The sequence below is a fragment of the Caloenas nicobarica genome, unplaced genomic scaffold (assembly GCF_036013445.1).
Source record: "Caloenas nicobarica isolate bCalNic1 unplaced genomic scaffold, bCalNic1.hap1 Scaffold_98, whole genome shotgun sequence".
Classification (NCBI taxonomy): Eukaryota; Metazoa; Chordata; class Aves; order Columbiformes; family Columbidae; genus Caloenas; species Caloenas nicobarica.
Genome location: NW_027017727.1, coordinates 887,492 through 900,375, shown reverse-complemented (window position 1 = coordinate 900,375; position 12,884 = coordinate 887,492). Strand labels below are relative to the sequence as shown.

The window sequence follows — 12,884 nt, the reverse complement described above, 5'->3', positions numbered from 1 at the left end:
ATACATTAAGGTCAGAGGGATTGATATAGGACTGATACATCAAGGACAGAGCGTAACTTGTGACATCAAAAAACGCTTTTCTGGTAGCAACCTTGGTAGGAACACAAAATGTATCACTTATGTAATGCCTAACTTAGCAAATCAGCAATCCTGTCAAGTATAAATACAAGTCTGAATTTGTAATAAATGTCTCTCCCTGCACCTTATCGAGAGACCGTGCCTCATATGCTACGCAAGGGTAGGCGTCTCCCCGCAGTCACTTACCTGGAGGGAGGTCGGTTTTGATGCCTCTATGCCGGAAGGACGTGGACTGCCCAGGAGGGCACTTAAGGACGTGTCTGTTGGACTTCTCAGGGCAGTAATCACCTAGGGCAGAGGACAACAGCACAAAAGCAGTGAAGATGTGGCCTTTTTTCTCAAGCCAAGGAGGCAATTTCAACAAGAGCTGCTCTCCTTAACCGCTGCAGAAGTGCCAGCTGCTGGAAAACATCTACAGCTCATTGAAGGGGTGAGCTGAGCCTTTTGTACCCATCTCTATTTTGCACCCATCTAACTTTTGTGCCACTGCTGCAGGGAAATGTGAAAATATCCTAGTCTTATCTGAACAAACAGTTGGAGAAATGTTACTCACTTGGTGCAGGCATGATCTCAAAGTTTATCTCGGGAAGTCCACCCATGGGAGAGGCTGGAGCCACGTACTCCCCATTCCCGGCCATTGAGGCTCCAGGCAATATCGAGGACCTGGCGAGCAGCTGCCTTCTGCAGGAGGTTCTGCCCCTTGACAGGAGTAAGTGGGGGCTTTAGGGGATTGTGGTTCAGGTAACCTATGAAGAACAGCATGTGAAAGGCCACATGCAGGCAACTGCATTTCAAAGCTCCTTTGAAGCTGCAGGAGACTGAGCTGCTGAGCTCACCAAATTCCCATCCTTTTTCCTCCAAGAGTAATAAAGGTGAGCTGTACTGTGCCTTGCAGTAACAAACAGTAAATCTCTAAGCACAAAAGCTTCTGCAACTGCATTGCTAAATCTTAAAAAGAAACTGGACCTCCTGACAGTCTGGCTCCAGTGATAATCATAGAGAAATAAAAATTAACAAACAAACAAACCAACCTCACATGTACTGGGTTTGCGTGGGAAGGTTTTAGGAGCAGGGGGCTTCTCTGAGAAGGGGGAAAAAGGGAAACAGGTTTGTAGCTGATTTTACCACGGGTGAGCTCAACGCACCACTCTGATCCTTGTTTTACCTGTTGTTCCTCGGACTGAGTATTTGGGTCCAGGGCTGGTGAACTGGGCCATGATGGGGCCCCATGGGCCATGAGGTCTCCAAGTCCCCACCCGGGCTCTGTCCATGCTGCGAGATGCTGATAAAGCCTGAGGAAAGAGCAGAAGAGTGTCTTGCTACTTTGACCTGTGCTTTAGGAGTTTTCAATCACTGTTCAAATGATTGTGCCGTACACTGATAGAGTGAACTTGCCATCAAACTTGGTTAAGTCGCACTTTTACAACATCATATTAAAAGCACTTTTGCTAATATCCTTGACAGGGGTTCTCTAAGCCATCTCAATCACCCACTGGTGACATCTTGTTCCTGTACCATGAGAGTCCTGTCTCACCAGAGAATACCAATGTTCTCGATAAAAGAACATTTTTTACTATGAGGTTGGCAAGACCCTGGAACAGGTTGCCCAGAGCAGTTGTGGATTCCTCATCAGTGGATTTGCTCAAGGCCTGGGGATGCAAATCCCCTCAGGCACAATGGAGCTCACCCCTGATGCTGAACTAGGGCAGGGAAGGAGGAGTCTCAGGACTCCACCTGTCTCAGCCGTGGCCGTTGAAAGGGATGAGGACGACAACGTCTGCATCTGCTTCGTCTCTGCGGCACAGAGCGTGGCGAGCAGTGAGGGCAGCCAGAGATCTGGCAAGAGAGGTTGTGGTGTCAGCGGCCAGGGGACCCTGGGGACAGCCTGGGACTGTCATGGAAACGCACTATGACATCGAGAGGCTGTGCTATTGCATCACCCGGCTGATCCAGGGCTGGGGATGTCCAGCCTGCAGGGTCAGACCTTCTTGAGATCTGCTTTCCTGCCTCAATGTGTATTTTCAGGGTGCATATGAGACAGGTTTTGAACGTCAGCAGAGAGCGGGGGAGCTTTCCAAAGCACCCAGTTTTTACACTGCCCTTGCGCTCAGTGACGGTGTTGACAAGTGACACAGCGGTCACAGAGCTCCGCTGGGGAGCAGAGGCTTTGCCTGCTGAGGCAAACCAACACTTCCAGATTCACTGCTCTAAGACTGTTAGAGGCGATTTGGGCTTCAATACCAGAACAAAAGCATTTCCATCACAGAACCCCAGCCACCACCTCTGTGATCGTCTTGGCAGGGACCAACGAACACTGTGTTGCAAAACACGTGACGGCTATAAAAAGTGTCCTGTCCTCCTCAAATCATTCTTTCCCTCATACCCTCAGATTACCGCAGTAATAATTATATAACTGCATGAAGAAAATTAAGTCCCTTTCAGCCAAACCAGATGTGGACAGGCTGGAGAGGGTCGAGAGAAGGGCCACAGAGATGATCAAAGGACTGGGCAGCCGCCATACGAGCAAAGGCTGAGAGAACCGGGCTTGTTCAGCCTGGAGAAAAGGCAGCTCAGGGAGAGCTCAGCACCATGTTCCAGTGTTTCCAGGGTGGCTACAAAGATGGACACCCTTTGCACAAGGAGTCCCAGGGAAAAGACAAGGGCTGATGGGTACAAGCTACTCCTGGGGAGATCCTGACTGGACACAAGAAGGATCTAATCGCTCTAATCGAGCAAGCGTGTGATTCGCACTTCTTGGTATTTATTACATATACCTATCACATATTCATTTGTTTCTAGTGCTTAGTTAATGCATTAAACATAAATTATTTCCATAACCCCGCCCTTTACCGGAATTCCATCTTTGGTACTCCAGAGTCTTCATCAGGGATCTCTGGTGGGGCCTAAGTTGTATCAGTTATTTTGTACATTGTGTTCCATGGTTCCCTACCTGTGTTGGGCATTCTTCGTGAAGCAATGTGTATATTATGTAACAACAAGAAACTGGACGATGGTCATGATGATACTGTGCGGTTTGGCACTGGTTTACTTCATTATACTGCAGCCGATAATGAATTTCTACTCGTTTCTCCTTTACCTTGAAAAACCTCCACAAGAGATAAAAGAGCAATACAGCTATGTGTTTGCTAATTGGTCAAGCGAATCTTTAGAAAGGTTGACTAACAATACTTTCACTTTCTCACTAGGACAGTTTACAAATATTTTTGAGAGCTCTGAATATCCTTGGAGCTTTGATAGAACTATGATGGCGCTATCTGGCTTGCTGAATGTGCTTGTGCTTGTGCTAGTGTTAAGAGAAATGAGGTTAAATAGGAGGTTCGCGTCTCTTTTGAGTCCTGAGATTTGCGTTGCATCTGCTGAGGCAAAAAGCACTCCGAGCCGCTCGAAACAAAAGGCAGCTAAAGCCCCAGTCCCCCCGACCGAGGCTCAAGCTCCGGCTGCCAAGGTCACTGCTGCCTCCTCCACTGTAGATGCTGTTACTCCTCCAGCCTCAAAGGCTAACAAGGCAGCCCCTCCTTCCTCACATGCTGGGCACTGTTGCTGTTATAATCATAACAACCACTGTGATTATGCCAATGCCAGTGACAGTCATTCAGACTCTGGAAATAATTCAGAGGATGGTGAGCCCGTATCTGCATCAGTTGCCAGTTGTAAGAAAGTCACAAGAAAGACTACTCGTGCTGCAGGTGATGGCAAAGGGCCAGTAGATGATGACACAGGGCCAACATCAACCCAAGGGGCATCATCAGCACAGGGAGGAGAGGAAGTGACCACTATTCGCGTCCTTTTCTCCAGGTGAGCTGAGAGAACTGTGAAAAGACTTTAGTCATCGTGAAGGCGAGAATATCGTAACCTGGTTGCTCCGATGCTGGGATAATGGGGCTGAAACAATAGAATTGGAAGGTGGTGAAGCCAAGCAGCTGGGATCTCTGTCAAAGGATTCCACCATTGATAGGGCAATTTCAAGAGAGCACAACCCCACTACCCTCTGGACCTGACTCCTGACAGCTATGCAAGTAAGATTTCCCTACAAGGAAGATTGCATATGCACATCAGGGAAATGGAATACTATGGAGGGAGGTATCCAGTTCCTGAGAGAATTAGCTGTGCGAGAGATCATCTATTTTGGGCCAAACAGCCAAGAGGGGACAGACCCAGATAGAATTGATTGTACATGACCTATGTGGCACAGATTTGTACAAAGTGCACCACCTCCATATGCTAAGTCATTGGCAGGAATGATCTGGACAGCTAGTGGTAGACAAAGGGTTTCTGACGTGATTGAGCAGCTCCGAGACGACGAGGACAGCCTTGCTGGTTCTCTACGGGCTTGTGTCTCTGCTGTGGAGAGACTGTGTGAAAAATCTGATGACCGGTTTGAAAAGCTGTTGCAAGAAATCAAAGCACTCAGAGAAGACACGTACCATTCATGACCTGCACGAACCTATGTTTCAGCTATTAGGAGAAGGCGCTTCCAATCCCAAGAGAGAGGACGGAGGCAGTCCACAAAAAGACGTTCACTGTGGTTCTTCCTGCATGAGCAGGGAGAAAACATGAATAGGTGGCATGGAACACCTACCTCAGAACTTCAAGAACGAGTACATGAGTTAAAAGGAAAAGCTCCTAGGAAAATGACTGCTCCAGTTTACAAAAGGGGCAGAAGAGATTCTGATGCTCGTGAAGGAACGTCTAATTCATACCCAGAGACCGTGCAAAACAGAGATTAGAGGGGCCCTGCCTCCAGCCAGGCGGAGGAAAGGGATAACAGAGCTTATTGGACTGTACAGATACAATGGCCGGGTACAACACACCCCCAGGAGTACAAAGCTTTGGTGGACACTGGTTCTCAGTGCACGATAATTCCAAGTATAAAGGAACACAACCCGTCAATATTGTTGGAGTGACTGGGGGATTCCAGGAACTGACTGTTGTAGAGGCTGAAATGAGCCTAACTGGGAAAAACTGGCAAAAGTATCCCATTGTGACTGGCCCAGGTGCTCCGTGCAACCTTGGCATAGAATACCTCAGGAGAGGGTATTTTAAGGACCCAGAATGGTATCGGTGGGCATTTGGTATAGCAGCTGTGGACACTGAGAATATTGAACAGCTGTCTGATTTGCCTGGTCTTTCAGACGACCCTTCTCTTGTAGGACTGCTGATGGTTGATGATCAGCAGGTGCCAGTTGCTACCACGAAGGTGCATCGCCGACAATATCGCACCAATTGAGACTCTTTGATTCCTATTCAGAAGCTGATTCATCAACTAGAAAGCCAGGGTGTGATTAGTAAGACTCGCTCACCTTTTAACAGCCCGATTTGGCCAGTGCATAAGTCTAGTGACAAGTGGAGACTAACTGTAGACTATCGTGGCCTGAATGAAGTTATGCCACCGTTGAGTGCTGCTGTGCCTGATATGCTAGAACTGCAATTTGAACTGGAGTCAAAGGCAGCCAAGTGGTATGCCACCATAGACATTGCTAATGTATTTTTCTCTATCCCTTTAGCAGCAGAATGCAGGCGGCAGTTTGCTTTCACCTGGAGGGGCATCCAGTACACGTGGAATTGCTTGCCCCACGGGTGGAAACACAGTCCTACCATCTGCCGTGGACTGATTCAAACCACGCTGGAAGAAGGTAAAGCACCAGAACACTTGCAGTATATTGATGACATCATTGTATGGGGTGACACAGAGAAAGAAGTCTTGGAGAAAGGTGAGAGAATAATTCATATTCTTTTGGATGCTGGTTTTGCCATAAAATGTAGTAAGGTCGAGGGACCTGCGCAAGAGATCCAGTTTTTAGGAATAAAATGGCAAGATGGTCGTCGTCAGATCCCAATGGAAGTGATCAACAAAATTGCAGCTATGTCTCCACCTGCTAATAAGAAGCAGACACAGACTTTCTTGGGTGTTGTAGATTTTTGGAGAATGCATATTCCCGACTACAGCCAGATTGTGAGCCCTCTCTATCGAGTGACTCGTAAAAAGAACCAATTTGAGTGGGGACCAGAACAACGACAAGCCTTTGAACAAATTAAGCGTGAGATAACTCATGCGGTGGCCCTTGGACCAGTTTGGACTGGATTAGATGTTAAAAATGTGCTTTACACCGCAGCTGGAGATAATGGTCCTACCTGGAGCCTCTGGCAGAAAGCACCAGGAGAAACCCGAGGTCGACCCTTAGGTTTTTGGAGTCGAGAATACAAAGGATCTGAGGCCAACTATACTCCAACTGAAAAGGAAATACCTGCAGCTTATGAGGGAGTCTGAGCCACTTCAGAAGTGATTGGTACTGAAGCACAGCTCCTCCTGGCACCTCGACTGCCGGTGCTAAGCTGGATGTTCAAAGGGAAGGTTCCCTCCAAGCATCATGCAACCGATGCTACGTGGAGTAAATGGATTGCACTGATCACACAACGAGCTCGAATTGGAAGTCCCAATCGCCCAGGGATCTTAGATGTGATTACAGACTGGCCAGAAAGTAAATGCTTTGGGATGTCTCCAGATGCGGAGGAAGTAACACGTGCTGAAGAAGCACCACCGTATAATACCCTTTCAGAGACTGAAAAGCAGTATGCCCTGTTCACAGATGGATCCTGCCGTCTTGTAGGAAAACATCGAAGGTGGAAAGCTGCTGTGTGGAGTCCCACACGACGAGCTACAGAAGCCACTGAAGGACAAGGTGAATCTAGTCAATTTGCAGAAGTGAAAGCCATCCAGCTGGCCTTGGACATTGGTGAATGAGAAAAGTGGCCAATGCTTTATCTCTACACTGACTCATGGATGGTGGCAAATGCCTTGTGGGGGTGGCTACAGCAATGGAAGAAAAACGACTGGCAATGCAGAGGTAAACCCATTTGGGGCCCCACTCTGTGGCAAGACATTGCTGCTCGGCTAGAGAGCCTGCCTGTGAAAGTTTGTCATGTAGATGCTCATGTGCCTCAAAGTCGAGCCACCGAGGAACATCAAAACAACCATCAAGTGGATCAAGCTGCTAAGATTAAAGTAGCTGAAGCCGACTTGGACTGGCAACATAAAGGTGAACTTTTCCTAGCTCAGTGGGCCCATGATGCTTCAGGGCATCAAGGTAGAGATGCAACATATAAATGGGCTTGTGATCGAGGGGTGGACTTAACTATGGACGCTATTTCACAGGTTATTAATGAATGTGAAACTTGCACCGAAATCAAACAAGCTAAAAGGTTAAAGCCTGTATGGTATGGAGGGCGATGGTGTAAAGTATAAGTATGGAGAGGCTTGGCAAATTGATTATATTACACTTCCACAAACACGTCAAGGTAAGCACTATGTACTTAGAATGGTAGAAGCAACCACCGGATGGTTGGAAACATATGCTGTACCCCATGCTACAGCCCGGAATACGATCTTGGGCCTTGAAAAGCAAGTCCTTTGGCGACATGGTACGCCAGAAAGAATTGAATCAGACAATGGCACTCATTTCAAAAACAGTCTTATAGACAACGGGGCCAAAAAACATGGTATTGAGTGGGTATATCACATTCCATATCAAGCACCAGCTCCTGGGAAAACTGAAAGGTACAATGGTTTGTTAGAAACGACACTAAAAGCACTGGGTGGTGGAACCTTTAAAAACTGGGATTCACATTTAGCAAAAGCCACTTGGTTGGTCAACACTAGGGGATCAACCAATCGAGCCGGGCCTGCCCAATCAGAACTTCTACGTACTGTAGAAGGAGATAAAGTCCCTGTAGTACACATGAAAAATATGTTAGGGAAGGCAGTCTGGGTTACTCCTGCCTCAGGCAAAGGCAAGCCCATTCATGGGACTATTTTTGCCCAAGGAACTGGCAGCATCTGGTGGGTGATGCTTAAGGATGGAGAAGTTCGGTGTGTACCTCAAGGGGATTTGATTTTAGGTGAAAATATTCAATACTGAACTGCATTATGTTAACTGCCATACTAACAGTGTTTAATAAGTGTCTTTCAGATCAAGACAGTGGTGATGAAACCAGAGCTAGCCTCTACGAGTGGCGCCTGACAACTTCTTTGAAGTTGATGTCTTTAACCCACAAACAGTGGTCATGAGATGCACTAGATGTACCATTTTTTCCTGCCCTGGGAGACTGTTGTGATAAATGAACTTAATGAACTTTTTGAAGGATGGTCCACAGACTAAGAGAATAATGAATTATACTTGTGTATATATGTACATATGTGTATATATATAGTAGTAGTAATTAATTAGATTGTATTGATAAGGTCTAAGTATGCCGTGAATGGCATGTCATAAGGGGTGGAATGTCCTGGTTTTGTTAAAAACAAGTTTCTCTTTCAGTGAATTTCCCTGTCAGCTAAAGTCTTCTTACTAACTGCAGTTTTCCTGAAAGCTAGCTACATGTTTTGGTAGACATAGCAATGGAATGCAAGGTCATTGATAGTGATGCATCCCGCGAGATGTGCAAGCAGGAGGTAAACTGAAAATTGACCAACTAAAGTATTCCATCCCATTCACCCCATACTTCATATAAAGGTGGGGGATCACAAAGATCTCGTCCCTTTCCCTTACGGCCAACATAGGGAGAGGACCTTGTGAGTTGTCCCTGCGAACTGAGGCCTAGTGCAGACTGAATCCAGTTCCGGTTGGCCGCAGAGTCCAGTCCAGGACTTAGGGTGCCAGCCCCACATCTGCCAGAGCAGTTGCCGGGACTTTCAAGATTGGTTTTGTATATTTTGTATTATTTTCTCTATTTCTTATTAGTAACATTAGTAAAACATGTTTAATTTTTTCCAACTCTCTTCTCTCGGTCCTTCTTTCCCTCCCAACTGCCTGTCCTTAGTGGCAAGGGGAGGGAGGGAGGGGCTGAAGGGAAAAGGCGGGGGAGAGGAGGTTAACAGTACATCTGCCACGGTTTTATTGTCACCCCGCAATCAAACCACGACACTGACAAACAGTAAATCTCTAAGCATAAATGCTTCTGCAACTGCATTGCTAAATAATCTTAAAAAGAAACAGGACCTCCTGACAGTCTGGCTCCAGTGATAATCATGGAAAACTAAAAACTAACAAACAAACAAACAAAAAAACCTCACACGTACTGGGTTTGCATGGGAAGGTTTTAGGAGCAGGGGGTTTCTGTGAGAAGGGAGAAAAACGGAAACGGGTTTGTAGCTGATTTTACCACGGGTGTGCTCAACACACCACTCGGATCCTTGTTTTACCTGTTGTTCCTCGGACTGAGTATTTGGGTCCAGGGCTGGTGAACTGGGCCACGATGGGGCCCCATGGGCCATGAGGTCTCCAAGTCCCCACTCGGGCTCCGTCCATGCTGCGAGATGCTGATAAAGCCTGAGGAAAGAGCAGAAGAGCATCTTGGTACTTTGACCTGTGCCTTAGGAGTTTTCAATCACTGTTCAAATGATTGTGCCAAACAGTAATAGTGAACCTTAACCAACTTCGATGGCAAGTTGCGCTTCTACATCATATTAAAACCACTTTTGCTAATATCTTTGACAGGGGTTTTCTAAGCCATCTCAGTTACCCACTGGTGACATCCTGGTCCTGTACCATGTGAGTCCTGTCTCACCAGAGAATACCAATGCTCTCGATAAAGAACATTTTTCACTATTAGGTGGGTGAGACCCTGAACAGGTTGTCCAGAGCAGCTGTGGATTCCTCATCAGTGGATTTGTTCAAGGCCTGGGGATGCAAATCCCCTCAGGCGCAATGGAGCTCATCCCTGATGCTGAACTCGGGCAGGGAAGGAAGAGTGTCAGGACTTCACCTGTCTCAGCCGCGGCCGTCAAAAGGGATGAGGATGACAACGTCTGCATCTGCTTTGTCTCTGCGGCACAGAGCGTGGCGAGCAGTGAGGGCAGCCAGAGATCTGGCAAGAGAGGTTGTGGTGTCAGTGGCCAGGGGACCCTGGGGACAGCCTGGGACTGTCATGGAAACGCACTATGACATCAGGAGGCTGTGCTATTGCATCACCCGGCTGATCCAGGGCTGGGGATGTCCAGCCTGCAGGGCCAGACCTTCCTGAGGTCTGCTTTCCTGCATCAATGTGTATTTTCAGGGTGCACGTGAGACAGATTTGGAACATCAGCAGAGAGCAGGGGAGCTTTCCAAAGCACCCGGTTTTTACACTGCCCTTGCAGTCAGTGACGGTGTTGACAAGTGACACAGCGGTCACAGAGCTCCGCTGGGGAGCAGAGGCTTTGCCTGCTGAGGCAAACCAACACTTCCAGATTCACTGCTCTAAGACTGTTAGAGGCGATTTGGGCTTCAATACCAGAAGAAAAGCATTTCCATCACAGAACCCCAGCCACCACCTCTGTGATCGTCTTGGCAGGGACCAACGAACACTGTGTTGCAAAACACGTGACGGCTATAAAAAGTGTCCTGTCCTCTTCAAATCATTCTTTCCCTCATACCCTCAGATTACCACAGTAATAATTATATAACTGCATGAAGAAAATTAAGTCCCTTTCAGCCAAGCCAGATGCGGACAGGCTGAAGAGGGTCCAGAGAAGGGCCACAGAGATGATCAAAGGACCGGGCAGCCGCCATACGAGCAAAGGCTGAGAGAACCCGGCTTGTTCAGCCTGGAGAAAAGGCAGCTCAGGGAGAGCTCAGCACCATGTTCCAGTGTTTCCAGGGTGGCTACAAAGATGGACATGCCCTTTGTACAAGGAGTCCCAGGGAAAAGACAAGGGCTGATGGGTACAAGCTACTCCTGGGGAGATCTTGACTGGACACAAGAAGGAAATTTTTCACCAGGAGAGCCACCAGCCATTGGAATAATCTCCCCAGGGATGTGGTGAATTCTCCAAAATTGGAGACTTTAAAGATTCAGCTGGACGGGGCGCTGGGCCAGCTCATCTAGACCGGGCTTGTGCCAGGAAAGGTTGGACCAGGTGATCCTTGCCCCTCCATCCTGGGATTCTATGAGAATATCTGCACAGGTGTGTGCGCACATGCGTGTGCATGTATGTAGGTGTGTGTGTATACATGTATGTGTGTGTGTGCACACATGTGACTGTATGTGGAACCAGGTCCCAGGAGCTGGGCCAGCACGGTGGGCTGTCACAGGGCATTCCACTGACTGGCATCCACATCTGGGACGGACACATCTGGGACGGACACATCTGGGACGGACACGGCTGGGGGTTATGGGCTTCTCCAAAACCAGATTTCTCATTAACCCAAAACATGTCAGTGCCTCGTTCATCCGAACAAAAGGGATTTGGGGTAGAGAAAACATGGGGTACAACTCCTTTCAAAACACAGCGCCTCCACTCTGACATGATGTCTCCAGCCAGATCCTTGTGTCCACCTACAAAGCGAACCCCCACTCCACGAGCCACCCAGCTGCCCACAACCCAGCGCTTCTGGACTCTGATCTTCTCCTTTCACCGCCTCCCCAAACCATTCTCTGGTTCCTTTGCCCAGACCCGGAGTACCGGCCCCACGCGTGTGCCACTGGTGCCGCTCTCACCTCTGCAGCTCCTGCAGCCGCTCCAGCTGGTGCTGCTGCTCCAGCGCACTCAGGCGCTGCTGGTGCTGCGCCAGCAGCTCTGCCCGCTCCTGCCTCGCGTCCTGCCGCTGCCATAGCAGCTGAGCCGCCCGCTGCTCCTTCTCCTGCTGCAGCATCTGCTCCAGCTGCCTGTGGGTCTCCTGCACCTTCACAGAATCGCAGAATCACAGAATGTCAGGGATTGGAAGGGACTTTGAAAGCTCATCCAGTCCAATCCCCCCGCCGGAGCAGGAACACCCAGATGAGATTACACAGGAAGGTGTCCAGACAGGTTTGAATGTCTGCAGAGAAGGAGACTCCACAACCTCCCTGGGCAGCCCGGTCCAGGGTTCTGTCACCCTCACTGAGAAGTTTCTTCTCATCTTTAAGTGGAACCTCCTGTGTTCCAGTTTGAACCCATTACCCCTTGTCTTACCACTGGCTGCCACCGAGAAGAGCCTGGCTCCATCCTCCTGACACCTTCACCGAGGTCCTGCCCGGAGAGAGCCCCTGAGGGGTGACGGCACAGAGCTGTTGCTGTCATCACAACACCCGCACGCTGCACCCCAAGTGCGCAGAGGATTTGGGAACAGGACGCTGAGCTCGGGCTGCTCCGCAGTCGCAGCCCTGACCCCTCTGCTGCCGCCCAGTGCTGCCCTGGCTGGGGACGTGCTGGCCACGGCACCGGCCCCTCCTCCCGCTCACCCGCGGGACAGTGCTGGTGACAGCGGACCCCCCCCTGGCTCACCCCTGGGGCTCCTCTGCCCCACCAGCCCCAGCCCGCCCGCCCCAGGGATGGATGCGGGAAGCGCCTCGCAGCTCCCAGCCCAGCTCCTCCCTGAGCCCGCCCCGACAGCCGCGCTCGGGGAATCCAGGGGCCGAGAGCTTCCCCTCCTGCACCTCCACCGGCTCCCACCGCCCGCCCGGGGGAACCGGGGCTGCTCGGCCCGTCACCCCCGGCCGTGCCGAACTCCCGCCCGGCCCCGCCGCCGCACGGCGCGGCGCTCAGCCAGCCCGCCGCCCGCACGGAGCGCGCCGCCCTCGGGGAAGGACCCGTTCCCATAGCGACAGGGGCTGCGCCGCGCGGGGCCGGCCCTGGAAAGCCCCCGCTGCCATAGCAACGGGGGTGTCTGCTGCGCGGCCTGACTAGAAATGGCCCCAGAGCCGCAGCGGCTCGGGCTCTTCCCTCGCCCCGGGCTGCTCCTGCCCGTGTCGCCCTCGCTCCTCTGTCCCCAGAGCGAATCCCCCTGAAGGGACCAGAGTGGCCCTGCTGTCACTGCGGGGCTGGAGCA

The 12,884-nt window shown here is 50.0% G+C and overlaps 1 protein-coding gene across 1 annotated transcript; it reads right to left on the bottom strand.

Moving 5' to 3' along the window:
- Positions 1 to 286: 286 nt before the first annotated feature.
- LOC136002982 (uncharacterized) lies at positions 287 to 12,655 on the bottom strand. The gene is made up of 7 exons (XM_065658221.1): positions 12,493 to 12,655; positions 12,029 to 12,102; positions 11,575 to 11,759; positions 9,299 to 9,425; positions 1,244 to 1,370; positions 632 to 824; positions 287 to 366 (listed from the first exon to the last, which is right to left on the bottom strand). Exons 1-6 carry the CDS (start codon positions 12,653 to 12,655, stop codon positions 649 to 651), a joined length of 852 nt encoding a protein of 283 aa, XP_065514293.1. The 3' UTR covers positions 287 to 366; positions 632 to 648.
- Between the last annotated feature and the right edge of the window lie 229 nt (positions 12,656 to 12,884).